At 40.0% G+C, this 27,580-nt stretch overlaps 2 protein-coding genes across 9 annotated transcripts; one reads left to right on the forward strand and one right to left on the reverse strand.

Moving 5' to 3' along the window:
* Window positions 1-1,370: 1,370 nt before the first annotated feature.
* On the reverse strand, window positions 1,371-27,335 carry RPS6KB1 (ribosomal protein S6 kinase B1). Of its 2 annotated transcripts, XM_054084930.1 has the most exons (17): window positions 27,067-27,335; window positions 26,270-26,368; window positions 23,830-23,871; window positions 13,974-14,023; window positions 12,827-12,947; window positions 12,396-12,464; window positions 11,824-11,971; window positions 11,311-11,368; window positions 10,552-10,652; window positions 9,543-9,633; window positions 9,249-9,339; window positions 8,839-8,946; window positions 8,481-8,543; window positions 7,579-7,656; window positions 5,915-6,022; window positions 5,228-5,340; window positions 1,371-4,662 (listed from the first exon to the last, which is right to left on the reverse strand). In XM_054084930.1, the coding sequence occupies exons 2-17, from the start codon at window positions 26,297-26,299 to the stop codon at window positions 4,425-4,427; spliced, it is 1,509 nt and encodes a 502-aa protein (XP_053940905.1). In that variant the 5' UTR covers window positions 26,300-26,368; window positions 27,067-27,335; the 3' UTR covers window positions 1,371-4,424. The 2 variants fall into 2 exon arrangements, with proteins under 2 accessions (XP_053940905.1, XP_053940904.1); XM_054084929.1 differs by lacking the exons at window positions 23,830-23,871; window positions 26,270-26,368; window positions 27,067-27,335 and adding an exon at window positions 17,150-17,371.
* Window positions 17,809-26,262, forward strand: TUBD1 (tubulin delta 1). 7 transcript variants are annotated; one of them, XR_008453109.1, is made up of 10 exons: window positions 17,809-17,897; window positions 19,666-19,860; window positions 20,448-20,595; window positions 21,048-21,264; window positions 21,797-22,028; window positions 22,822-22,986; window positions 23,667-23,807; window positions 24,331-24,514; window positions 24,607-24,724; window positions 25,511-25,602. XR_008453109.1 is itself a non-coding variant. In XM_054084934.1 (10 exons), exons 3-10 carry the CDS (start codon window positions 19,689-19,691, stop codon window positions 25,611-25,613), a joined length of 1,362 nt encoding a protein of 453 aa, XP_053940909.1. In that variant the 5' UTR covers window positions 17,877-17,897; window positions 18,233-18,345; window positions 19,666-19,688; the 3' UTR covers window positions 25,614-26,262. The 7 variants fall into 7 exon arrangements, 6 of the variants coding, with proteins under 6 accessions (XP_053940907.1, XP_053940906.1, XP_053940909.1 ...); XM_054084934.1 differs by lacking the exon at window positions 24,607-24,724 and adding an exon at window positions 18,233-18,345 and having other exon boundaries at window positions 17,877-17,897; window positions 25,511-26,262; XM_054084932.1 differs by having other exon boundaries at window positions 24,607-26,262.
* Window positions 27,336-27,580: the final 245 nt, after the last annotated feature.

Below are 27,580 nucleotides of genomic sequence, written 5' to 3' on the forward strand. Positions count from 1 at the left end.
TTACTAAAAAAATATGGAATTGATTTAGAAGTATTACACTTTTGGTTAAGAAAAAAAAATCAGCACAAGACCTCAACAGCAGCATTGGGCCTGCAAAGCTCAGCAAGACTTTCACGAAGCACAACAAAAGATGGTGTCAGTGCTTTAAGTCACCCTTGGACTGCTGCTCATCTTTTGGTCTTTGTCTACTACATGGTAGTAACACTACCTTACTGGAATAAAGGCAGATACTGGTCAGAGACAGGACCAGGGGACAATTTGTCTTTTATCTTTGGTATTTTTTTCCTTTAAGATAGAGTGAAAATTATCCAAACGCAGTAAATATTATCAGTTTATTAAAAAAAACAAAAAAACATATTTTGATCAGCCAGTTTAGATTTACACTTCATAAATGAAACAAGTAATTAGTTACAGAGAGGAAAAGAAGTAACTTACATCCATAAATGACATCCTCTCTGATCCGCTCGTCAGCATCACGCTTTTAAGATGCAACTCTTCCTTATCACGTGCACTCAGGCCAGGGTAGCTTCCCTGCTTTCCACGCACACAGACAAACTGACACTCATGTCTGACTCTGCAGGAGACAGAACAGAGAGGAGGATGCCACTCTTAAGAGCCCAAGAACCTAGGTGAAGGTGATAAGACAGACTGACAGGGCCTTTAAGTTCTAAGCAGAATTCCTCCTCCCTCCCATTCCCTTCAAAGCTGTCACGAAGACAATGATTTAGATCCATAATTACGCTTAGGGCCTACCTACTTCCTAAAAAAAAAAAAAAATAGGTCACTTGGATTAGCATATGTTGAAATTTGCATTTAATTGCTATTCACATCCATCTTATCCAGCGCCCGAGTATATTTAGTTCCCCATAACTGTGAAAGATGAAAAACAGAATAGGGATTACCTTTCTTTCTCCTAAGGCAGCTCAAGTTTGTTTCTTGAAGACAGCTACAAAGCAGAGTTAATCTAGAGGAGAACGATCTGTAGAAGCTCCTACGGAGGATCTGCATCATCAGGGGTCTGCAGGAAAAATATTTAAGTAGTTTGCCTTGTTCTTAGTGGCTTCTCCTCCTACTTTACCCCTCAGGGTAAAGGATTTCCCTCTAAACTGGGAAAATGAAACAGCAACTATCCTGCTGTAGTAAAAACCCAACCAACCACAACTCAAGCATCCGCCTTCAGAACACAGTTGTCTCCCTCAGTGCTGGATGCACTTTGTGATTAACAGCGAAAGCAGGCTGGGAGTGAATATTAACGAGAACAGACCAAAGTAAACATCTCCTGTACAGTCAGAGTGGACTCATGTTCTCCAGCAGTTCAGCTTTCAGATAGCAAGACAGAAAAAAAAGGGGTAGTCAAAAGAACAACTGACTCATTTCTTTTTATCTTTTATTATGAGCTAATACCAGAATGACATTCAAATGTCAGGATGGCACAATTAAGACAGTCTTGGTAGGAATTGTTCCAGCATTCCCAAAATTACAATTTAGTACACGAATGGCATCAAATGTATGCATCACTCCCACAGAGAAAAATGATGAAATTCAGAATATCTTATACCAGAATTGTTTCTGCATTAAATGGGAAAAGAAAAACTGCTGGTAACACAGCTGACCTCTAAACTTTTTGTGATAATGACCTGCAGAACAAGATATTCCCCTATTTAACATCTAGTAAAAAAAAATATGACTTTTGTTCAAGTTTAAGATTTAATACTTTTATATGGTTAGCCACAACAGGTATTAACCTCAGTTTTACTATATTTTTGTAATGCTACAAAAATCCTATAAAATCAAATTATAGTGAATTTTTCAGTGATTATAATTAAAAAAGCGCAGCTTGTACAAAATAAAAAAAATAAGATTCTATACTCTAATGAAAAATTTAAGACATTTTTAAATGAACAAAAGAAAGCACTTGTTAAGCTCTCCAATATTCAATGCATTCTGCACTTATCTGCAATAGCCAGACAGGAGCTAGAACTCCACTCCCCTTAGTTCACAACTAGTAATTTTGACACTATTATATATATATAGAGGATCTATGTCTGATATTTTTACAAATAAATACAGGATAAACCATATTGCATAGTGTGTGCTTGCTGTCTGAGTCACACTCCAGAAGTTTCACAGTTCTAGTAGGGAGTTAAACTTATAATCTATGGGATGAGACATTGACAGTAGATGAAGTTTAATTTTAAAACCGATAAATTGTATCTGTAATTAAATCAGTGAACTCAGACAAACAACTCTTGCCATTCTTGCCAGCCATATTAAACCAATTCTATCTATCTGGACGATTCTATCCAGCCAACCAAAAAGCAACTGTTAGCTGTATAGGACCAAGAGATTTGTATATAATTTTTTAAACTAAGTTCCTTTATACTCAGTAAACATGTTAGAAAACCTCTGTTAACAAGTGGCACAGAGAGGCACTGCTTGAAGTGTTGCGCATTTGCAAATACGCATAGTACAAACACGCATGAGCACTTTGATTTCAGTTTCATGTCACCAGTGGCCCTATTGCCGTTTCTTGTTTGGTAATCTTCCAGTACCATTTATGTCACTATAAGGGAACTTGCTTTTCCTTATAAAATTAAAAAAAAAAAAGAAATTTTCCAACAAAAGGCTTATCAGGAAGAAAAAAAAATCTATTTTTTTCTCAGTCATAACCGTCTTGTTTTGTTGGTTCTTTGCGAGAATCAACAATATCACTCAATCCTTCCAACTTGCGAATTTTAGCAAACAGCACTCTGATTGAATTCCACATGCTTAAGAGTTTTATGGCTTGGATCCTATGGCTCAAAAAGATTCAGTATACACAGAGTAAGCAGAATCTATAAAATATCCCTACTGTTGTGAAACACTAGAAGTAGACTTTGCACAGTTTAACTAAAGATAATGCAATGTGTGGCAGGCAAAAAGTGACAGGACTTGTATGCAGCTGCATGATCACATACACACACACACACCATACACACTCTACCTAGTGTAAAGCTCTGCAGATATTAACCCTTTCACCAGCTATGTTCATGGAAATGCTTTCTTTAAGGCAGGAAGTATTTAAGTAAGGTAAAGTTACCTTTATTTTATTCTTTGTACCTGTAAGTCAGTTGTACAGATTGTGACAATTTCAGAAACATAAATAGTGTCCTTGGAACATGTTTCCTAAATTAAGTTGCTGAAGTTCTGACCCACTGTGGAAGACATTCACTGAAAGGCCATTTGATGCTTTTCCCATACAATCAGCAAATTTATTGCCCCAGCATAGAAAAAATGTTGATAAATTTAGAAGTGTGTAATGACAGGGAACTCCCATAAGCAAACTTTTATTAAAAAAAAAAAAATAGCCTCAAATTCTTACCCAAGAGTTACAAAAAGGTTTCTTCCCTTATGCCATGTAGAATTTGTACATCTCTCCTGTGGCATTTCCTAGATGTTTCTACTGACCTTGTACTCCGATGAACTTTTTCCTGATCTTTTATATGGGTAAGAATCTGAACGTATTCAGCTGTCTTCATCTAAGTGTCTAGCGTAGACAAAAGTGATGCTTCCCCGTGAAATGTCTGCTGAGGACAAGGATGAAATAAGCAGGACGTGTGTGAGCCCATGGCTTCCAGTTAAGCCTAGAACATAGCAGGACTGCTGTTTTATTAGATGCACTTGTCTTTGCAGGAACAGGTATTTCAGTTGGGTAAGCAACTGAAACGGTTCTCTCCCACCCCACATTGCCAAGCTGGTAACTGAGTGATTCGCTTATTCATTTCTTGTTTCATGAGGAGAAGAATCAGAACTAGAGCCTTTACTTTCTTCACAGCAACCAATTATTTTGCAATTTTAATTTTGGGTTACTTCCATAATGAGCTGAATCAAAAAATCTATTTGAAAAATATATATTTTTATATATATAAAAAACTCACTATGTTTTGAATGTGAAATACCAATTTTATCTTTCATCTTTGATTCCACCCCATTGTAGGAAACAGCTTAACCAAGCTTGCATGCTAATTATTCCTCAGACGCAAGCATATAGGCATTTCATACTTTGCCTAGTGAAAGGGCTAACGCTCCTTGACACATTCACAACTAGATCGGTGATTCTGAAGCAACATCCTGACCCTTAATACTGTCAGTTTCAAGCTATCAAGCTGAAAAATCCTTGATAAGGTGAGAAGATGCCACTGTGAATCAGTTAGATGATGTGCCTAGAGTTCTGCAATACCATTTGCTAAAGTTTTTTATGCACCATTGATTGACAGAAAAAAATCCATTTGTCTTTGCTTTCCAAGTCGCTCTGTGCAATGACTGACTCTTTGATACTGTCACTTTTTAAAAGTAAACCATACAAGCCCTCGTATTTCAACTTCAAGGGGGCTTAGGTCCGTTCTTTGTTTTCCACCTTCAAAGGCTTAAAAAAAATTGTGTCGTCATAGATTCATGCGCAAGTGCTCTGGTCGTTTGGAAATCATGGGAAAAGCTTGTTTTTTATATGGCCCAGAGTTTGGTTGCCGGATTGGAAGTGGTGCTGAGGCCTCTCCGCAGACTGTCACATCCATTTGTTCTATTCCACTTGTCTCCATTGGATATTCCACAGGTGTCTGAGTATTTGATGCGCTGGCAGAAGCACCTCTTCCCCAGAATTCCCCAGGGGAAAACTTTACAGGGCTTTAAAACAAGAAATATAAAAATCAGAGGTGAAGGTATACACAGCACCAAGGTCTGTCCTTTACTCTGCAGGAAGCTGAGCTCAAATGCCTAGCAAGAAGCATTTACAATTCTTCCTTCCACTTCCAGAAGTCTGAGAGAGTTTCCACGTCTAGCTTCTACCACAGTCTCTTGTAAAATTCTCTCATATGAGTAGTCAGGATCTATTTCTAGATGACTGCAGAAGGAATTTTCTGTACTAACATCATTCTCTAGAGGCACATAAGCACAGAGGATGTTCTGGAACAGCTTTACAGGAATGGTGTACCAAAGGTACCAAGCACTGAGGCTGTACCAGCGCTGAACAGCAAGCAAGTTAGCACTGCTTGTGCTGCCAAACACCATAAACTGGTCTCTGATAAAGCAGTTTGTAAATTAGGATCAATACTGCAATTCTAATGGAAGTTATGGGCTTTGTGAGAAGAAAGGCTGCGTCATTTTATTTCTAGTGCAGACTTATTTCAAATATTTGTCAACAAATGTCTTACAAAAAAAGGGAAGGAAAAAAAAAAAAAAAGACAGATACCTGACTGGTGTCCTAGGGCTACCTATGAATCTGCGAGGTGATCGGATTTTTGGTTCAAAAGAAAATTTCTCTTTTACACTTTCAAGTACAGATGGAGCCACATACGTGAAACCCTGCAAAACAGGAATGGATGCACTGTAACATACGGGCAAGACTCACTTTTTTATTATTTGTGCAGTTATGATTGCCAAGAAATAGTAAATGAAAACTATAAAAAGGAGAGTTAATGTAGACACATGAACTTCTACTCCCTTCCTGAAGCAAACAGACTTCAGGGAGTTCCTGCACACCCTAGACACTTCTAGTCAGATCACAGATTCCCACAGGCATGCTCAATTTAGTTAATTTTGATCTATCAAATGGACATTGTTCTCTCTGCATGGCTATGAAAGCAATCACATGCCCAGTGTTCATAATCCAGCTATGAATTAGAATGCTGACATTTCAGAAAATAAGCCATGTCTGTTGGCTGTTTTATCTATGCAAAGAAAACATCAGCAATAATCAAACCAAGTATTTTCAAAGCCCTTAAACATTTCAAACCTGTTGCAGAATGTGTTTAAAATTAGGACAGTTTGCTTCAGATATAGAGTGGCCAGTAGCATTAATTTACCTGAAATGCCCTTCTGCTCCCAAATAACACACCACACCTCCCCGCGGTTACACGCGTCGCCTGTGCTCACTTACCAGAAAGACCTGGTTGGCACTTTCACTGAGAGTAGAGTCATCTGGGCTATCAACAGGTGTCTGACGTGTAAACTTTGAGTCAAACTGGCTCACATCCTCTTCAGATTGCTTTGCAAAAACAAAATGATTAAGGGTTTATATTACAGATATCAACCAAATGGCTTAGCGGTGATCAGTGTAGCCTCTGGATGGAGTTCATTCCATAGTATTTTGGCAGAGCTCTGCTGTAGTAAAACCCTGGAGTGGTTCGGAATCCTGCCGCTGCCAGTGGGAGGTCACTATGGGCACTGACACTGAGAAATAAAGGCAAGGGGGAGGGGCAAAAATTATGGATCAAAAAGGAACACAAATTAAAAAGATGCCTTTAAAAAAAATCTCATATTACTCAAATTATTTAGAAATACAATGTCAGTCTCTTGCACGTTTAGTTTTGTCACAACCAGTATACAACAGTTGCACCTACTGGTTTTTGGAAGCCTCTCCAGATAATTTCATCCCATTTTTCAGATACAGGGGTATTTATACTTTGAGGGACAGATGACATCTTGGGAATAAATGACTATGAAGAATATTGTGTAATTCAGTCAAAGAACAACAGACATAATTCCAAGATCACTTCTCCAATTCCTAAATGTAACTGAAAATGCTATTTGTATCCATTCGTGCAAGCCTTCACGCAGCCATGGAAGCACATTTTCAAAACCACCTCGTTTGTACAACTAGCTTTCATAAAATTTGAGAATAACAGAAAAAACCCAAACTATCTTAAGGTAATTAGTTTGGAAAGATCAGTCTTGTGTCATTCTGAATTTCATTCAAAGTGGTGAGGGAGGAATAAAGGTCCGAGTCCCCAGGCTGTAGAAGGCTGCACACTAGCGATGCCCAAGTCAGTTAAAAGAGATTTTAGTAGTTGGGAACTAACTAAACAGCTAAAAAGGACTCCACACCATCAAAATACAAGATAGGATAATAGAGGCTTATTCATCACATCGCTGGTTTGAGGTAAACTTTAATTACTGCCTATAAGGCACAAGACACATTGTAAATATTAATAAGCAAACATACAAAATGCTTAATTAGGTGACTTAATTTACTTCAGCATAGCTACTATTCATCATCTTAGTTTCGATTAAGTACTGGCTTACTGTATAATGTTTATGAGCAGAAATTCAGAGATAAGTGCACTTGCATGTCTGTCTAACCTACACATTAGAAACAGGAGGAATTAAAACTGAAGCAGAATTGTCTTCCTCCGGGAGACTGAACAGAAGAATAAATTAGCTTTTAACTGATTTTTGCCACCTTCTCACATAACAAAAATAAGATCTTATTTCAGTGATGGACAAGTACCATCACCACAGAGTAACAAGACAGAACAGCCAATATTTTATACTGTGTGGAGACGTAAAATAAAGGTTTTTTAAATGTTGATATAGCATCAGTTCTTAGCAAAAAAATCTTCATCAGGTAGTTTCTCTTTTTAATTTGACAAGAGTGAATCTGAGAACCAGTAACCTGAGTTGAGACATTTAGCTATTTAAAGTACTAGAAATCAATGCCACTCCAGTTTGTAAGAGTGAACGTTTTTAAGTTTTACACTGGACATTTTTAAGACCTTTCCTAAAGGCATACAAGGAACAGCTCACAGCATTCTGAGTACATACCAATAAGGGTTTAAAAGGAGGTTCCACCTTTCGTGCCAACAGCTCATCCCAGTTAATATGTCTGAAGAATGGGTGAGCCTACAAGAGTTAGCAATAGCAGAGTCACAATCCACCTTCAGGGTATAAATCACATAAGTTTAGGATGGAATAGCGTGTCCTTTTCAGACCCTCTCTGTGGTGTCTATCTTTCCAAAATCACATATGAGTTTAGCACAATCTGTTCTGCAGTGCTACACCAGAGCAGCTCGAAGAGCTGAAAACCCATACCATTCCTCCAAGTCATAGATAACATATGCCCCATCATGTTTTCCTTGGAAGTATGAGAAAAAAACAGTTTATGTGAAAAATACATCTATGTTTTTCAGCTTTAAAAGTTAGATATCTAAAAATAATGTCAAGGCACTGTATTAATAACAAGTTATCAAACTGTGAAATAAGGTCTCTAGTACACTGTTAATCTTGCCACAAAAAAAGGGCAAGCTGGAAGCAATAGGAACTAAGTCTCTGCCTTAACTTTGAACTATGCAACACTGAACACTTTTCCCTTGAAAGAGCTGCACTAAATGCAAGGGCTGGCAGGTTTTTCATCAGAGTGCTAGATTATCATCGCTCTTACATGGCTGACTGTACAATCCGCATGGTGCAAACAGCAGAAAAGATCTACTGGGAGACAGAGCTAAAGAATAAATATTATTTCCAAAATCTCAAATTACCACATAGGTAGACAGCTCCTTTTGTTAAGCTTTACAGCACTCAAAGTTTGATCAGTTGCCATGTGTGGCTGCCTTTTTACTCATTACACTTCAAGACAGACATAACTCTGCTTCCCTAATGCACCATCATCAAAGCTGTTTTATTTTCAATGAGGTAATTTAAGAATTCTTGAGTTAAGTGAAAGTTACCTGAACTTCTCCAGCATCTCCAGGACCAGCTCCTAGACGTGAGGCAGCATTTCTTTTTAGCAGCTTAAGGAGAAATAGAACCCAAAAAAGAAAAATTAGTTATGCCATAATGGCTAGACTGGTTCTGACATGAACCATCATTTGAATTAATACCATGCAGAACGAATACAGAAAAATCACCAAATCCACATTCATTAGCAAATGATTGTATTTTCAAGGCAAATCACTTTCTATACTACACAAAACCAATAGTGATTTACAAGTAGTAAACCAAGCACGGATTGAATAGCCATAGTTGTATCGTTATATTTCTATTTTCTACGTACATGTGTAGTACTGACATTCATTAAAATTCTACCTTTTTAAGCAGATCTCTGGCTTCTTGTGTGAGGTAGGGAGGCAAGTTGAGTTTACACTTGAGAATCTTGTCAATTGTTTTCTTTCTGTTCTCCCCAGTGAAAGGAGGCTAGAAAGCACCATTGTAATGGGAGGAAAAATAGGACTCATTCAGATCTCTTTATTTGCGTACATAGGACTTACTTCAGTAATTTATAAAGCATATGAAATTACTGCAAGTGGGATTTCCAAGTAACTGTTTTGGAGAGCAGCTCATGCCTGTAGTCAACATAAGCATGGCTGTATTTTAGTTACATTTCTTACTTGCAGTCTATACAAATATATAGGTATTTATACATGCATCTGAATTAGAATACAGGTAACTACAACATCTACAAAGAGAAAAACATGCAATTATAAGTGTGCACCTACTGCTCCAGTCAGCATGTCATACATTAATGCCCCCAAACTCCACCAGTCCACAGCACGATTATGCCCACTCCTCATCAAGATTTCAGGGGCCCTATAATCAGAAAAATTGAAAACGAGTAAGTATATTTCAACAAGCTTAATAATATCTGACTACTACTTTTGAAACAAACCCATGTTTATCAAGTAAACTTTCTCTAAGTGACTGAACATATGAACCATCAGTTAAAAAAAGGCAAAATTTAGCCATTACCCCCAGACCAGAGTAATACTTTTCTATTTCATCGTGCAGCTCACATGTATTCAATTGTTCCACAGAATGTGTGTGTGACTGTTCCATCGTGAATAGACTCTTTACATAATCCGAAGTCAGTCAGTTTAACATGACCTGAAATTAAATATATAAAATTTAAGACTTGCCAGAATTCTAACATTTGGATAAGTAATATTAAAAACCAGGAACTTCTAACATAGATATGTAACAACTCTGAACTACTTCCAGGGTCTTCAGTAGTCTGACAGAGCAACACAGCTACAAACAGAATGAGGTAATCATAGATAAAACCTCTGCTTCATAACTGCATAAGTAAGTGTTGCCACTTGAAGAGAAACAAGACAAACTATCAAAACTTACTCACATACAGATAAATGTATTTTAACAAAGACTGTAGAGCATCATTCAGATATGAAAGTAGGCAATCAAATTTTACTGCTTGCTTCAAAGTTCAGAGAACAACCTTCAACAAATTGTAAAGTGCCCGGGAATATTCAGTGCAAAGACAGACTAAGTGCAGAAGTTGTTTATGATAACACTAAAACATTCGATGGGCCAGATTGCCAGGCTACTCTGTGTCATGCAGTCATGTAACAATGCATTGAGGAATTGCTGCTGCTGTCAGGTAAAGTGTCAACAGCCAGAAAAGTCATTTCAGCTACAGATGATTTGGCTTCCTACCTAAACTGCCTTTCCTAACTAATGTTTTCCGTCACGCCCGTTGACTAAAACATCACTGAAGACACAGAACTTTATGTACTTCACAGTGACCCAGGAAAAGAAAAATTCCAGAGCTGCAGAAATAGTAAGACAACCATGCAAAAAATGCCTGTGCCTGTACACATGGAACCTGGGAGCCTGCTGACCCTATTAAATGTGAGAAAGCTGCGTTTAAGGGCTAGCAGTTAGCTCTGGCAACTCTTCTGTTACCCCAAGAGCCATAATGAATATTCCATGGTTCTAAGGAAATTCATGTAACAGTGAAGAACTGTTTTCAAATGACTAGCAACAGAACTGTTACTATATTTCTACCTTGATGATTAAGCATGATATTTTCTGGCTTCAGATCACGATAGATGATTCCTTTTTGATGCAAGTGCCCCAGTGCCATTGAGATTTCTGCCAAGTAAAAGCTGGAAGGAAACACACACCACAAAATTAGGCATATTCAATCATGCAAGGCATCTTGAGCACTAAGACCATTATGTACATAGCAACAGTTCCTTGAAAGTATAATTACAAGTGAATGGGAGAAGAAATGAGAGAAACAATGATGCCTTTGAGGTTGGTTTGCCAAGAGGCATAGACTCCAAGATGAACTACAAAATATGCCATTAGCATTAGGTTTACCTGTTCAGCAGCAATCTTATCATGAATATATTTGGAGGAATCTGAATTTACCAATTAGTGGTGAAAACATGATTCTATCTCGTTAGCACATCTAGATGGCAAAGTTAAAGAAGAAAACTTAAGCCAAGGAGGTAATAGGCAGCACCAGGGTACTCTCTGTGGAGTATTACAGCCCCAGAAAGCATCAGAGCTTTTCAGAGGCATTATCAGGACGCACGGTGGAAAGATACAACTGTATTCAGTTGTGTGAAGCCTCATCAATAAAGGATAATTTCAAACTGGTAAGTATGGAACGCATGTCTTCCCCAAACCCAGTTAACTGCTCTTGTTACCAGACTGTCAAATGAAGGAGCAGTTATAGTTTTTCAAGTCGGAATACACCATGTAAGCACTCGGAAGGAAAACCCCAACCTATTAATTTACCACATAAGTTTCACTTACCAAGCTGTGTCTTCCATAAATATCCCTTCTCTCTCTAACTGCATAAATAGTTCTCCTCCTGTCATGAGGAATAGAAGATTATATGCTATTGAAATGTATTCTACCATTTTTAGTCAGTCAAAAGTCTAAGCAGTGGGTATTCTGTACTGCTCCATGGAAAGTTGTTTCACAAAAAGTAATGGAGAATTTACTATTTGGTTAGGTTCAGAATTCTATCAACTAATGAAATGCCAAATGAAATAAAAACATATGGGATTTACAAGCCTGATGGAAGAAAAGGTATTAGAAATCTTCCTCTCCTGTACTGTCATGACAAATTATTTTATATTTCATTCCTCTTTATTTTATTGAATTAGAAGGTTTATTTATGTTATTCGATGTATTCTTAAAGTTAATCTATTTTACATTTTTATGACACCGTGCCAACAGCTGGCTTTTTAAAAGCAGAACACGAAATCCAAATTCCCAGTTATGTGATAGCAAGAAGCAGGTCACCGAATTTCATGTACTGACCACTGAGATACTCAAGGATGAGGTAGAGTTTTCCACCAGTCTGAAAGGCATAAATTAAGTCTACGATGAAGGGATGTTTCACTTCCTCCAGTATATTCCGCTCTGCTTTTGTATGAGCTGTATCCTTTGCATTCCTTACAATCATTGCCTATGAAAAGCAGAGATATGTGAGCACAAGAACACACTAAACGAGGCAGCCTTTTATACTTAGTTCCATTCTGAGTTTACTAAATCACAACACTACATATAACTCTGCAACATAATAAAAGAAAATGTCACAATATATACAAAACATGACAGATACCTTGCAGAAATTTATTTATTTCATACAATAAATTACGTAAATTAGGTTGAAAGGAACCTCCTGAGATATCCAGATTAGCTGCCAAGAACTATACAGACAGAACAATTTAATTAAAGACTAATTAGAATTCCAAGTGTACCTGCATAACAACTGTATACATCACTGATAAGTTTAATTTTAGGTCTATTATATAATTAGATCATTTTAACAGCTAAAGGGAGGGAGTTTTTAGATTCAGACAGTAGTGAAACGTGAATATTCAGGTTACCTTTTTAAGGACTTTCATGGCAAATATTTTCCCCGTGTTTGCTCCAGTTACTTTTCGTACTTGAAATACCTACATAGCACCAATACAAAAACAATCACATATTATGACCGCATTAGCTGTTTTAAATTAAAAACATAGTTTTGCAAAAGAGAGATGAGATCACCTACAAACTACAAGGCTGCCTGAAGAAGAACAGCTAGCGATTTGACCCACAGCCAGTTTGGGACATTCTCTCCCAGCACAGGCTGCTGAGGTTCTGCCAGTGACCTCAGCCCCACGACACCAACACAGGCAGCCCAGAGGCTGCCTTCTCATAGAATGAACTTTTCAGAAAACAGGATGGGAAGATTAGATCCTGCCAAAGGGAGTAAGCAAGCGCTTTAACCACCTTCATCATAATGGATTTACTTCTGTAGAAAAGAGTTCCTTACCTTTCCATAGCCACCTTTGCCAAGTACGCGCAGTAACTCAAAGCACTCTGGTCTGATCTTTTCCGGACCTCTGTTTACACTAGTTTCTGAAATCTCAAATTTTTCACAATGTTCCATGCCGCTGGATAAAACCGAAATGAGAATATAAGACTACCTGATACTCAAAAGCCATCAAATGAAAGTAAGCAAGCAATTACTTCTGTAAAAGCATACGGTTTGTCTGACACAACCAAATGACTCCTTCAGAAATTTGGAGAATTCTTGGCATCAGAAATTTTATTCAGGTGCGTGCAAAGCAGTAAGCTGCAAGTTGCACAGAAACGACTACCTGCAAATCAGGGGAATTTACAATATCAAGATTTCCTTCAGATCCCTTCATTTTTATACATAGTAAATCTCTGCATTACACCACAATTAAAGCCTCAAACTAACTTAGATAATCCCACCAGACCTCAATTAAAAGCAAGATGTGTTTATGTTTCAAATCACGTTCAGCAACCCCAGCAGTCATGGTGAGAGTTCTATAACAGAAGTAGGCTACAATGAAAAAAAAAATCTTACAACCCTGAGCCACAAGAATGATCCATGACTTATTGATGCTTCTGAATTATGCTATGGTTCTGCAAAAGCCTAACAGATTGATCCTGCTAAAGTAAATGTAACCCAACCATTTCAACTATCACTGCTTTTTTTTCTCACAACATGGTACGCTCAAACAATCTGGAAATCTAGAAATGAAGTAATGCTAAAGGTAGCTGCCTCCTGAACTTCAAATCACAATTCCTGGATTCTCATCTGCTTCATGCAGCTACCCCAATCTGCAACTGGAGCCTTGATAAAATGAACAGAACATACAATGTTCTGCAGACACAGCATTACATTGATCGTACAGATACTATTCGATACAATAGATAACATTAGGAGAAACAAGGATTAAAAGACAACAGCAAGTTTCACCAGAGGTTTTTTTATTATTTTATTTCGAGATACAGTTCACAAATTTGAATGCGAAGAAATAGTGAAATGACTAGAAACAACTCTAATTTAAACAATGACAAAATTTTCTATTTAACTTAACAATGTAACAAAATTAGAAGTTATATGCAGTTGGCATGAATGATATAGAGCATTTCTAGCAGCAACTTACAGGTCATATTGGCCAACTCCTCCGTGGTCCATGCTCTCACTTAATTGACCCTGGGGAGGGGTAGAAGGAAGATTAATTACAACAAACAACAAAAAAGCAGCATTAAAAATAAATGCACTGATGTGTTTTATAACTTCTTGAACTACAAATATAAAAATTAATTCTATATATTATTATAACATCTATTACATAACTAAACAAGTCTAAAGGCCAGGAATAATAAATTATCAACAAAAGGAAAGAAATTAAATTCTGTGCAAGATTTGCAAGAGTTATGCAATCTCAAACAGTGACACAGGGACCCATTCTTTTACCTGACTGCATTGCTACAATCACTTAAATGTTAGAGGTAACGATTTCACACCCCCTAAGGTGGATCTGAAAAATGTTCAGGTGCTGCATTTTTCCTTACAGTTGCTCTTACATACAAATTTTAAAACCCCATTGCAGTACTATGCAAATTAGAACAATGTAAAGATTGGGTGAATAGATGAATTGGGATTGATATGCACTAGAAATAAATAATCGGCTGAGGAGGCTTTATTAGTCTATATCGGTAATGATCAAATCTCAACAGCAAGGAAAGAACTCAGCTTTACTCTGATGTTAAATACCTTTTCTGACCAATAATAATTTAGATAAATTAATGTATGCAGATATTACCAAAGTAGGTTTGAGCACTTGAACACCAGGATGAATCACCATTAAAGAATGTAGTTCAATTTTGAAGAGATATTTGCAACTTGATCCCTTATGCAAGATAATTCTTCCCTATAATTGTGGCTCTACATGACAAGAGAAGTGCAAACCAAGCAGCCAGCTGGAATGAATACAAATAGAACTTAATGGGCAAGCTTCTAACAAGCTTTCACTATACCCTAACATTCTTAGTTTTCAAAACATGTACATAAAATAACAACCACAAGTTAGTAAGAAACAGCCTAGAATCCACAGTCTGAATACTGGTACACTGAGTGACGTGAAATTCAGAGAACCAGAAAGAAAACAAACATGGAGATCTGCAAAAAACAGACCAAACCAAGGAGTGTGTTTCAAAATATCATGTAAGGGAAAACACTAACCACAGACAATCAGAAACTTTCAATAGCTTCCAAACCATTTAGACATTAAAGTTTACAGAGACTGGTTTATTTTGGTGGGAGATCCAGAGGGGAATTTAACTCCTGGTTCCACCTACTGGCACCACAAGCAATTATGGAGTCCAAAAGTTCAAGTTTGTTTCCAGGTCAGGGGGTTGCTAGCTCCTGTCCTCCTGGTAACATTTTTAAAGAGAAATCCAGCTCATTGACATGTGTTTCACAATAAAACCCAGTCAAGCTGCCCTTGACCCTACCCTTAGATGCCAACAAACAAATTAAAAAAAACTTCAGCAAACAGAGAGAATAAACACCCATCACGTTCCTGGAACAGCAACTCCAGTTGCCCAATGGTTCTGGCAGTTTACACACACTTTTCTGGCCCCTGTGAACTATGGCTTTCATTATCTGTTCACTTCAACAAAATTCACTTCAGACTCCATTCCACTACTTTCAGGGTTTCTCCTCATTTCACAAAACCAAGAAATGTAATGGTATTCTAGCCGAAAGGCTCACAGTCCCTCAGTCTAGACTTACTGAATACAAAACATAAACATTAAGGCTGGTTTATTCACCATAATAATTAATACAAACAACCATAGAGCTTGTGAGTAAACTCTCCATTTCAACAATTCTTCAGATTCTCTAGACTGGCTGTGCCTTCTCAAAACTGCAGCTGGTCTGTTCTTACACCATTCACGAGGTACCAGAGACCAGCACTGCTGAGATTAAACAAGATAGTCCAGACTTACACCTCCCCCCCTTCCAGTTTAATGATCTCAACTGCTCTATCTGCAAGGTCTTTCCGACCCCTGCAAGACACACGCAGTGCCTGCAGAGATAACTTTCAGTGAAATATTTTTCCCCCTTACACTTTCTGGACGCTTCTTTTTCTTTCCTTTTCTTATAATCCCGGCTTTTCAGTTCTGTTTCCATTTCAAGTGGGCTTTTGCCCTCCTTTATCTGTTTCCCAAAAGGCACCTGAGGACCAACTCAGGTTTCCAACTTGCATTCATGTCCACAGTTATACCATAAAAATTTCAGTCACGTTTTTTAAAACGCACAATACCTAATGAATTTTTTAATTGTTCCCTGGGACTGAATTATTGGAACATGACAGAGAACAAATTTTACTTTCTTGCCACCCCCCTTTGAATGTGTTCTTGGCAACATTAACAGCATGATGCAAGCAACATCTATTAAAGCCAAGTACTTTATTGATTATTGAGGTGACAGACGGTGATTTTTCCTGCAGGTTGAGAAGTGTTCCAGCCTTCAGCTGTCAAACAATGTCTCTATAGTTTATATGCAGTGTGGGTGTTCCAACTGTGATCTAGCAGATCTGGTTATCTCAAAGACTCCAAGAATGCGATTAGTATTTAAACAGAAAAAAATAAAAACAGAAAAATGTGGTAGCAGTTTAAGAAATAGGGAACGTTTAGTATGCAAAACAATATAGAAAAGACAGCACTACGAAAATATAAACAAAGATCTTGTAGTAAAACTGCCCCCAAAGCCTTAATAGAATCCGCAACAAGGGTGGGGAAGCCCTGGCCCAGGTTGCCCGGGGAAGCTGTGGCTCCCCGTTCCCTGGAGGTGTCCAAGGCCAAGTTGGATGGGGCTTGGAGCCCCTGATCCAGTGGGAGGTGTCTGTGCCCATGGCAGGGGGTGGAACTGGATGGGCTTTGAGGTCCCTTCCAACCCAAACCATTCTACGGTTCTATGAAAACGACAAACTACAGCTCATAACCTGAACCGATCACGGATGCAGGGGATGGGTATGCGCGCCGATCCGCACAAGCGCCTACCGCAGCCTTTTAAAGCTCTGCTTTTAATTTTGGCGCTACAGCAACGCCTTTATACGGTTCCAGAACGATCAGCGTTCAAACTGACGTTCAAACATGTGACAAGCGAAAAAAAAAAAAACAACCCACAAAACCCCGCTCGGGCGAGAGAAACCTTCCCGGAAAAGCGGGCTGCTGCCGGCCCGGCGCCTCCCCGGGCCCTGCGGGACGGGGCCTCCTTCCCCTCTCGGCCCCGCGGTCCCCTCAGCGGCCCGGGGCGCCCCCGCCGCCTCACCCCCTCCTCCAGCTCCTCGTCCGAGCCCGCCTCCTCCGGCTGGTCCAGGTCGATGTCGAACACGCCCGCCATGGCGCGGATGCGAGCCGCGGCGCCGCCTCCCCCTTCCCGGCTGTGCTGGGTGCGCGGGGCCTGGGCCGCCTCATGGGCCCGCACCCCCCAACTCCGCCACGGCCGCCATCACCGGGTGCCCGGCCTCACCGCGCCTGCGCCCCCGCCCCGCCTGCGCCCGCCGCGCAGCTGCGAGGGACGCATGGAGCATGCGCGGCACGCACGCGGCACGCCTCGCTCCTGGCACCGAGCATGCGCAGTGCCAGCGCCGGGGGGGCGGTAGGGGAGCGTGCGCAGTGCGCGCCCCGCCCCGCTCCTGGCACTGAGAGTGCGTGGTACGAGCGCGGGGCTGCGAATGAGCATGCGCGGTGAGCGCCCCCGTCCTACCACTGAGAGTGCGGGAGACGCGTGAGGCTGCAACTGAGCTCCCGCCCCACTCCTGGCACTGAGAGTGCGCGATACCAGCGCGGGGGCTGCGACTGAGCATGCGCGGGGCGTGCTCGCCCAGCTGTTAGCGCTAAGAGTGCGCCATGCGTGCCCGCCCTGCTCCTGGCATGGAGAAAGCTCAATGCACGCACGGGGCTGTGACTGAGCATGCGCAGTGAGCGCGCGCCCCGCCCCACCCGCCGTTTCCTCTGCGCGTGCGCCGAGCGGGGCCGTTTGAAGGCGCGGAGCGGTTCGGGCTGGCGGTGTGGGGGTCAGCCCTGAGGCGAGGCCGGGCACCCCGGGAAGGCCGGCAGGGCAAAAGGCTCGGGGGCGGAGGGAGGTGGCTGAGAGGGGCGGGGGTGATAGCGAAAATGGCAGCAGGTAAACTCTGTAGGGCTCGTTTGGAGCTCTGGAAAGCGAGCAGCCGTTAACGGGCCTGGGCGACACGGGGAGCGATCTGCTTCAACCGTGTGCAGCCAGACTGGGGCAAGGAGTAGTTACATGTACAAAAAGTGGAATAATTTGATGTAAGCTGAAGTAGAGTGAAGTTTCATCTAAGTGTTTGAAAGAGACTGTCCCTCTGATCTCATGTTTTCCTTCAAACAGTGTTTCCAGACACTGTTGATGCTTCGGAGATGGCAACAGCTTGTGCTCAGTGTGACCCGTGCTGAGCAGATCTCTCAATCGCCTCTGCAGTCTCTCCCTGTCTCAAATACAAGGTCAGGCAGAGCGGGCTCCAAAGCTCCGAAATAGCAAGAGATTTGGCTGTTGTGAAGTTCATAATAGCGTTAAAATTAGACCTTGGATGTAATAGAATATGCATAACGTTTTTGGGAGAATTTATACATACGCATGCAAGCAGGAAATCTTTTCTGTCCCAGCTCTTGTCTCACACACGATCGATGGAGCTCGCTCCTCGTGTTGCCCAGGCCTCATAAAGGGCGCTTGCTTTCTAAAACTCCAAAATGAGCCTTAGAGTATTTACTTGCTGGCATTTTTGGTATTGGCAGCACCATGACCATGGTTGCCCCGCAGGGCCTGTTAGCATGGCAGAGCCCAAGGGGTCTCCCTGTGGTGGGTGGCAGGAATAGGAGGGTTCGTACCACATGGATGGGTTGGACAGCAGCCTTTCCGTACAGTAATTTACAGGTTTATTTACTTCCCGTGGTGAGGAACAACTTGGCCTTGCTGTAACACACCTGAGGTTGTGAGATGCAGGTGGGCAGCAGTGTGGAAATCAAGCACAGGGATGAAAAATAGCACATACCTGCCTGCAATATGTAGCAGGATGGAGTTACAGGGCACTGGCAATTATCCAAGGAATGCTGCTGCAGGAGTGCTTGGGCACAGCTGGGATGATAGTGGGAAATAGCAGCCCAGAATAACGAAGCGAGATTAAGAAAACTAACTTTGTTTCTATGAAAGGACAATAGAAAAGTGAGAGAACAGAACTACTGCAAAATGCTGAGTGGGGGGAAGAAAAGGCCAAAACATACTGGTACTGAATCAAAAACTTTTCTGTCTGTGTTGGGAGCAAGGGGAATGCTCTAGGGAATCCTTTTGTCACCTCAGCAGATTTTGGCATCAGGCCCATCACAGTACAGGACTGGAAATCAGCTAGTTTTCTGAATGGGCTTTACATTGTTCAAGGCATATCGTACTTTCTTATTTTGTCTGTTACGTTTTTAGAGAATAATCCTTTCACTTTGTTGGAGTTATTTATTTCTATCCTGTATTGCTAAGCAAAAGTAAGAAAACAGAGATTCTGCTTGCTGTGTGGTTCATTTTAGCCCCGTTCAAATGTGTAGCGACAGTAAAGAGACTTTTTCTGTAAAGTGCTATCTGCATTCTTCTGACATTCAGGACGAAGTGCTGACAGCCTGTTTTCCCCCAGAAACAGCCAGTGGTTGTAGCGTAGCCTTTTCCTTCTCACTAGAAGTTCTCAAAAATTGCAAAAAGGATCAGAAATCTACTTGTCACTACCTTTTTTTCCCTTCTTTATTTGCCATAGTTACTGAAGCCATACTTCTCTTTTTTAGGCTTAAATAAGGAGTGGATAAGAATGTCAATAGTCACAGTCCAGCTCGGTCAGTGTGGTAACCAGATTGGTCATGAGGTGTTTAACACTATCTGCAGTGACGTCCGTGGCACACATGGGTTGTGTTCCAAGAAGGAGAATGAATCCTACCATGATGCTTGCAAGGATCGTTTTTTCAGTGGGGAGGAATCTGAAGGTACAGCAGTCAGGTGTTTGTTTCCCAGAGAGTGTCTGATTTCCAGCTTTGTACAGAAATAATAAAGTCTTTTACTTCCAGCTGAGGAATGAGTTTTACCTTCAGCCTTGAAGAATTGTCACAACCCTCTGCCTTCACAACACTGCTAACAAGCATGGAGGCAAAATTAGTCCAGCAAAGTGAGGCCACAGAGCAAGTCTGCCAGTAACACAGTGGGAAACTGAGCTTATGGACATAAATAACCTTCCTTCCAATCATCTGTGGTTTCTACTGTAGATAGATTATATGATGGAGGAGGGCCCAGAGTGTCCGAATTTAGTGTTACAAGCACACTCTGCTTTCTTTCCTAAAAGATCAATGGTCTAGAGTTCAGAATTGTCTTTAGAACAATAGATGGCTTTCCAGAAATCCAGGACATTGCCAAGTCATCCTTTCTGTACCTGCCTGTGCTGTCCCATTCAGTTAATAGTTTGGCTTATCTGGGTGGGAGGAATACAGTCTGGGCTGTGGTGCAACCCTGTCCATCTTACATGAACAAGTTCTAATACTGGCACATCATTCTTAGTTTTGTTTTTCTTCCTATCCAGTACCTGTTGCCCGAGCTGTGCTGGTTGACATGGAACCTAAAGTAATCAGCCAAACGTTATCCACAGCTGCCAGGTCTGGCTTCTGGAAATACGATGATCGGTCGCACTTCTGTCAGAAGCAAGGGTCTGGGAACAACTGGGCAAATGGGTATGAACAATTATTTCAGCTTCACTAAGAGAACTGCAGAGGTTAATGAGCTGTCTAGACTCTCGTGGAGTGGTACTGTTGCAGCTGTGTGAGGCAGAGTAGGTACCGTTAACTTGATTTGTTTATAAATTAGAATAGTGGCAAATATATAGTGGCAGAATTTCTAAACTGCTTTTTGCAAAGTGAAATTGGTATTTACGGTGAAAATGTAACATTTCAGAACAGAGTGAATATATTTGATTTAAGAATAAGAAACAATAAGCAGAGTTTTTAAACGGTTGTTTTGCAAAATGACACAGGTGAGGATTGTTTACTGCAGATAGAATGGGTGACTTAAAGCCAGGTTACATAAGTAATATTAAGAAAAGTATACTTTGTGAACTAGCTTCACCTTACTGCTTTTATTTTAATATAACCTGCCATGTCTCGCTGTTTTGTTTTTTATTCAACAGTTATTCTGTTCACGGGCCTAGACACAAAGAAGTAATAATGAATCTGGTGCAAAAAGAGGCAGAGAAATGTGACCGACTCGGTGGATTTTTCACAATAATGAGTATGGCCGGTGGTACAGGATCTGGCCTGGGAGCATTTGTGACCCAGTGTTTAAGAGATGCTTTTCCAAGCTCATTTATACTAAACCATATTATCTGGCCCTATGGCACTGGTGAGGTGAATAATGTACTTGCCAGAGGTATTCTGCAAGTTTATATTCATTGTTTACTCTTAAACATAAAATATCTGCAACTGAAATAAACTAGGAGAGAAAGATGTTTTAATTCTCAAAAGCTCAATGGGACAGAAAGTAAGGGAACTAATTAATTGTTTGCCTAATATTGGGTTCATGTCGTTTTCACCAAGAAAAATATATTCTTGATTACATAAGTGCTAAAGTGTAATGCAGTTCTGTGAGGAGCTCTGTTAGCTAACTAGAATTCTGTTACGATAGCAGCTCAGCATCACAATCCATTCCTAGGCAGATTTTACTCTAGCATGTTTGTATGAACCAAGAAGGGTGATTTTTCACAAGTCTCTTTCCATGAAAAAGCTCAGCTCCTGAGCTCATTCCACACTTTGGCAAAAAAAAAAAATGAATCATTTCCTAAATCATAACTATGGAAATAACAGTAGTCAGGGGGTTAGAAACTAGAAAGAGATGAAGTTGTTTGATTCTCATTTGTGTATATTGTTTGTTTGTTTCCAGGTCATTGTTCAAAATTACAACTCTGTTTTGACTCTGTCACATCTGTACCAGTCATCAGATGCCCTTCTTGTTCATGAGAATGATGTCATCCACAAGATCTGTGCTCAGCGCATGAATATTAAACAGATCTCCTTCAGGGATGTAAATCAAGTCATTGCCCATCAGCTTGGGAGTGTTTTCCAGCCTACTTACACAGCAGAATGTGGCTTACACTACAGCAGAAACCCACTAGGTACATCACTATAATTTAGCTGCCTAATGTGTCCTTACACGTCCTTTTGTAATCATTTCATTTTGTGAATTTAAGTTCTCCAGTCTCCTCACTCAGTCAAGTATTTGGATACAACCCAAATTTTAGGATAGGAAAAGCGAAGCAAAAGACTAAATCAGAAGTTCAATCTCAATTTTATAACGGAGTCAAAAATAGATCTCCCAGCTTCTGGTTTCATTCTTCAACAAAGAATGAAACTCTTTTTTCAAGTGATTACAGACACCTTTTACATTGCAGAGTAAATTTGTGCAGGACAGTTATTTTGGACAGAGTTTTACATTTCACATTAGAAGTTTGTATAAACTGAAACAAAATGAAAGTTTTGTGTTTAGCTCAGACAGAAGACAGGCTAGCAGACAACTTGGTAGCAACAGGCTGGTGTATCTTTAAGAGACTGGAGAAAGTTACCCATATTGCCAAGAGTTTTGCTTGTAAAATTAAACTCTCACATCTGTCTGCCAACCTCTTTAGCAGTGTATAGGGTCTTTGAGATGCTGAGCGAGACTATAAAGCAAGACAAGGCCAAACTGTAAAATTTGAGCTGCTACTGTGCCCATATAGAACTCAGCAGTATGTTGCAAGTTTGCATTATTTTGTGTCCATATATTTGTCAAGTTAAGCCTTTATATATCCTGCTTTGTTTCTTACTTTAAATTGCTAGAGCTCTGTAAAATTCCTCACCGTCTTCTCCTATATTGGCTAGTCTATGCAATATTTTTGTCAAACATGAGCAGCTGTTGATTTCTTTTTTCAGGAGACTTAATGGAGACGTTAGTTCCGCATCCTGAATTCAAGATGTTGGGTCTTCGTAACATACCGCAGATGCCTGAAAACTCCCTCGCTTATAGCACATTCAGTTGGCCTGGACTCATCAAACATTTAAGGCAGATGCTCATTGCGAATGCTAAAATGGAGGAAGGTTAAAAAAAAATTCATCTTCAGTATCTATCACTCTTTAAGCATATATTTTTACAGATGAAAAAATTTCTGTGGAGCTCACTGACTATCTTTCATCAGTTCAGAAATGAGCTGCTGCCCTCAGACAGCAGGAATTTGCCTCTGCATAGCCAGCTGCTCCTGAGCTATTCACTCAGCTGCCACAGCAGCTCCCAGCTTGCTCCTGGTTTTGCTCCCAGACATCTCTGTTAATTATAATTTGTGAAAATAGGCAAAACCAGCAATCTTTGGCTCTGCAATTAATTTACCTGATTCATTTGGAACATTGCTTGGATAGTTTTGTTATGATTTTTCATTTTACACCTTCTACTAATAAAAGTCATGCTTAGTGCTCCCATGTAACTTACATGGGGAATTCAGTATAGCTTCCAGTTATGCAAAGAATGGGCTGGCAGATAGCTAAGTATAGAAAAAAGGTATCCATTTTCTCTGGTGAGACTCATGACTACCAGGCAAATACTGCTGGATTAGCACTGTTTTTCTGTAAGAATTGTGTAATTGCTGCTTAACTAACATGCAGAAACTCCAGACCCTAATGTCATCAGCCTGGGGCAGCGTTGGTTACCATCTGACTCTGAAGCCATATTTCGTGAAGTGTTAACTTTCTTAGATATCTTTTTTTTTGCCAAAAAAATCTTACAGGTATTGATTGGCAAGTACGGCCACCACATCCAGGCTCCTCTGTCCCCTCCAGTCATTCCACAAACAAGCCACTGCATTTCAATACTTCCATTGCCAACCTGGTCATCCTGCGAGGAAAAGACGTGCACAGTGTAGACTTAGGTAAGAAGGAAAAACACAGTACCTCAGCGATTCTGGTTTCACATCTCACTGTTTTCTTTGCAACCTGATGAAAGGGAAAAAAACAAAGACCACTGTTTGACTCTGAAGGTCAGTATTCTCTCTGTAAACATTTTAACGTCCAAGGCCACGTTGTCTAATTCCTTAGGGCTGTTGTGTTTTACAACCAAGAATTCTCTCTCCTGAAGCACTTCAGGGAAGGAGGAAGAGGCTGAAGTCCATATATATGATAGGATTCTTGGGTATATTGAAATATATTTAGCTGCTTCTGGAGTGATGAGCATGGCTTGCAGATGAAGTGCCGATACAAGAGTACGCTTCTAGGTAATCTAATGAATTTGTTTAAAACCATTCTGCTTTAAACAGGCTGACCCCTCTGCAGACTTTTTTCAAGGCCTGAACTGATCTGCCAAGTATTGCTTAGGTCACACAGGACTACAGAGATCAAGATGTGGCAGCTTGTGGCTTTACATTTGTCAAAACAACTGTCTTATTTCTGCTACAGGAAGTTTCCGAGATCCCTCATTATATACATGCTGGCTAAATCCTCAGGACGCTTTTAATGCATGGAAAACTCCAAGAGCATTTAACAAGTATGAGAAGTCTACTTCTTTGGTCAGCAATAGCCAGTTCCTGCTGAAACCTCTTGACAATGTTGTAGGAAAAGCTTGGAATATGTTTGCTTCAAAGTAAGTGGAAATAATTATGCTGATAATTCATTAATAACTGGCAATATCTTCAGTGGTAGCAAAATCATTGTAAATACTATTCACTTTTTCAGCAAAGTAGAGTCATAGTGAATAAGCGTGAAGTCTGCTCCCACACTTGAGTGGAAACATTTTTATGCTTGAAACATGTTGGCAGGGTGAGGAACACAGAACAGTGCTTATGTTCTGTGGGTAAGTGAGACCACCTATTCTAGTGCTGTCAGTTTGACTGTTTTCTCAGTACTAAAGCTCCTCAAATTTAGTGCATTCCAACGTGACCATTCTAAAAATAACACACAGAGGCTCTTTTACTGATCATATAGTTTCTAAATTGTGTACAGGTATACTGTACAGCCCAGGGAAAAAGTTCCTGGCTGAGTTCAGAAGCAGTCAGGACATTTGTGTGTTTACCGAGGCTCACATGCTATTAGTTTGATTTTTCATTAGAACTAAGAAATCTAGAAAAAAAATGCCTCTTTGATCATCATGAAGCCAAGGTTACTGCACATCACAGCAGATGACTGCTAAACATGTTTCTAGCACAGAGATTCTGCAATTACAAAGGCCAAGAGGAGGAAAACTGCTGCCACGTGCTGTGCTCCTGGTTTTACCGCCTGTTACAAAACCACCAGTGATGAGCAGCAAGTTACCCTGCACACTCTCAAATCTATAAATTACTTTTCTCATTTAATAATCGCTTCTTCCATTTCCTAGGTAGCCCAATTTTGTTAGCTTCAATTTTGATTCCTTATTAATACACAAAGTTATAAAACCTCTTAGAAATAAGTCATGACTTATTGATAAATATGAAATACAAAATGAGTTCAAGAGAGCACAGTAGAAACTACCCAGCATGGTTATGGGTGGAAACCAATCTTTAAGTTTTCACAAAAAGTATGCAGTCTGATTTCATGTGTCAGATTCTTCACTTCTTTCTAAATGTCTTACCCATTTTCGTACTATGACTTCAACACACAGAGCCTATATTCACCAATACACTAAATTCGGAATCGAAGAAGAGGATTTCCTGGACAGCTTCACAGCTCTGGAACAGGTTATCTCCAGTTACACCAACCTTTGATTTTTTTTTTAAGTGGTCTGAAATGGAGCTCTCCTGAAAGGACGCAACACTGGACAGCCTTCCATCAGCTTCCTGAAGTATATAAATTACTGGACTGTAGCTATTTTTTCAGTCTTGTAAGCAACGTGTGTGTTAGAATAGTAAGAACAGGAATATACTCATACAGGTATTACTAATAATATAATAAATAGCTATTTTTCAATACATTTGCTACGTGCTGTAGTTAAGTCTTTGAACATAATTTTTGGCACTGAGGTATTTTTCATAAAAAATGTCTATACAGCAGGATTTCTCCCCAGGCTAAACTCCCAGCATCTAAACTATCACGAACTGATGTGTGGTAAAAATTAAATGTGTACTTGACCAGAGTATAAGGCATTCCTGATCCTCCAATTTCAAATTTTCATGATAACACTTCACCTTAATGCTTCAATATTGATAAAAATGCAAGTATTAGAATTATTAATCCAAACTCCATTTGGGTATCATTCAAGATACAATAGTGCCCTAGTGGAAGTTTTAAATCGTCTTTTTTAAAAAAGGTATGAAGGGGTTCTTCGTTTTTATGTCATCTTCAAGTTATATTAGAGATTATTGTTAATTTTGTGCTTTTCTGGCCATTTCATTGTACTGTGTTTTCAAGTAATGTCACCTACCGCTTGGAAAAACTCATCCCTATAGCACATCAGAGGTAGTGGTTATTTGTTATGGGTGAACCATAGGTTAAAGCAAAACTACAGCTCTCATTCTTCTTCCTGTAAGTGAGAAGAAAGTAGTTTTTAAAATTGGAGTTTTTTTTATTTATTAAAACATATTTGGGAGGAGAACTGCTGATAATTTTGCATGTAAGAGCCTGTAACTACAATGTACTAAATAAGATTGTGTAATTTCAAAAGTCTTATTTAAGAAATGGGCTCTTTTCCCCACAAATTTTACCACGACCACAAGGTGGTGCCCCCGTGAAGCTGCAGCCTACAAAAGCTCAGAGTTCGCAATAGCCTCTGGGGGTACAGACTGGATGCTTATAAAATAAAACGGTGCCAGGGACCTAAGGATTATGTTGTAACTCTGAGCCTTCTGCCTATTAGCTTTTCCTTAGTGGTAGGGAGAGCTTTGGGAACTCTTGACGTTCCTCCCCCATGTCACACTGTTCTCCCACAGAAATAATCCCGCTCTATTAAATAGAAAAAAAAAAGGCTCAAGGACTTTTCCCCTGATGAGTGGGCAAATACCATAGTTTCCTTTTAGGTTTTAATGCTGTCTGGAATAGGGCTAACAATGCCCATATAGAAATCTTACCCTGCTAGAGATTCCAATTTAGATTTTAAATCTTTAATGAATTAATGCAGTGGTAGATGCAGCAGTAACCTTGTAATTCTGCTAGGCTTCAGTTAAAGCACAGCAGACACTCTATGTTACTTGTCTCTTTATTTCCTTTCCTGGTTTCATTTACCTTTTTGCTTTTGTTCAGGCCAGGTACAGAGGCACTAAAATCCCCCTGGAGCACCAGTTCTGGCACACAAACCTGGAACGGCAAATAAAGTTCTTGACAAGATTCAAGTAACTGTATGATTGAATCTGAAGAAAATAAGTCCTGAGGCTAAGTTATCAATTGCTCAAATGCCCCCATGGTAACAGCTGAGCACTAGCGTGGTGATGTCAACGCAAGCCTCAATGGAGTCTCATAAATTTCACGGGAGCTTACAGACAAGCAGTGCTAATCTCTTGAAAAAGGTTTCAATTGCCTGTTAGTAGTAGGGCAAACATCAGCACAAAGTACAGTCAAATCCGGGCTTAGTTCATGCAAAAAAAAGTATTTGTATAAACGAAAAGTTATATTGGTGCTCCAATTCAATAGCTGAATTATTAAATACACAGGGAAATGAGACTCATTTGGGAGTGGGGGAGGAACACAAGAGGGAAGGCAAGGAGGAGAAGGCAGACAGGGTAAATATACCCAATAACTT

This window comes from Cuculus canorus, chromosome 20, assembly GCF_017976375.1.
Source record: "Cuculus canorus isolate bCucCan1 chromosome 20, bCucCan1.pri, whole genome shotgun sequence".
NCBI classification, from domain to species: Eukaryota; Metazoa; Chordata; class Aves; order Cuculiformes; family Cuculidae; genus Cuculus; species Cuculus canorus.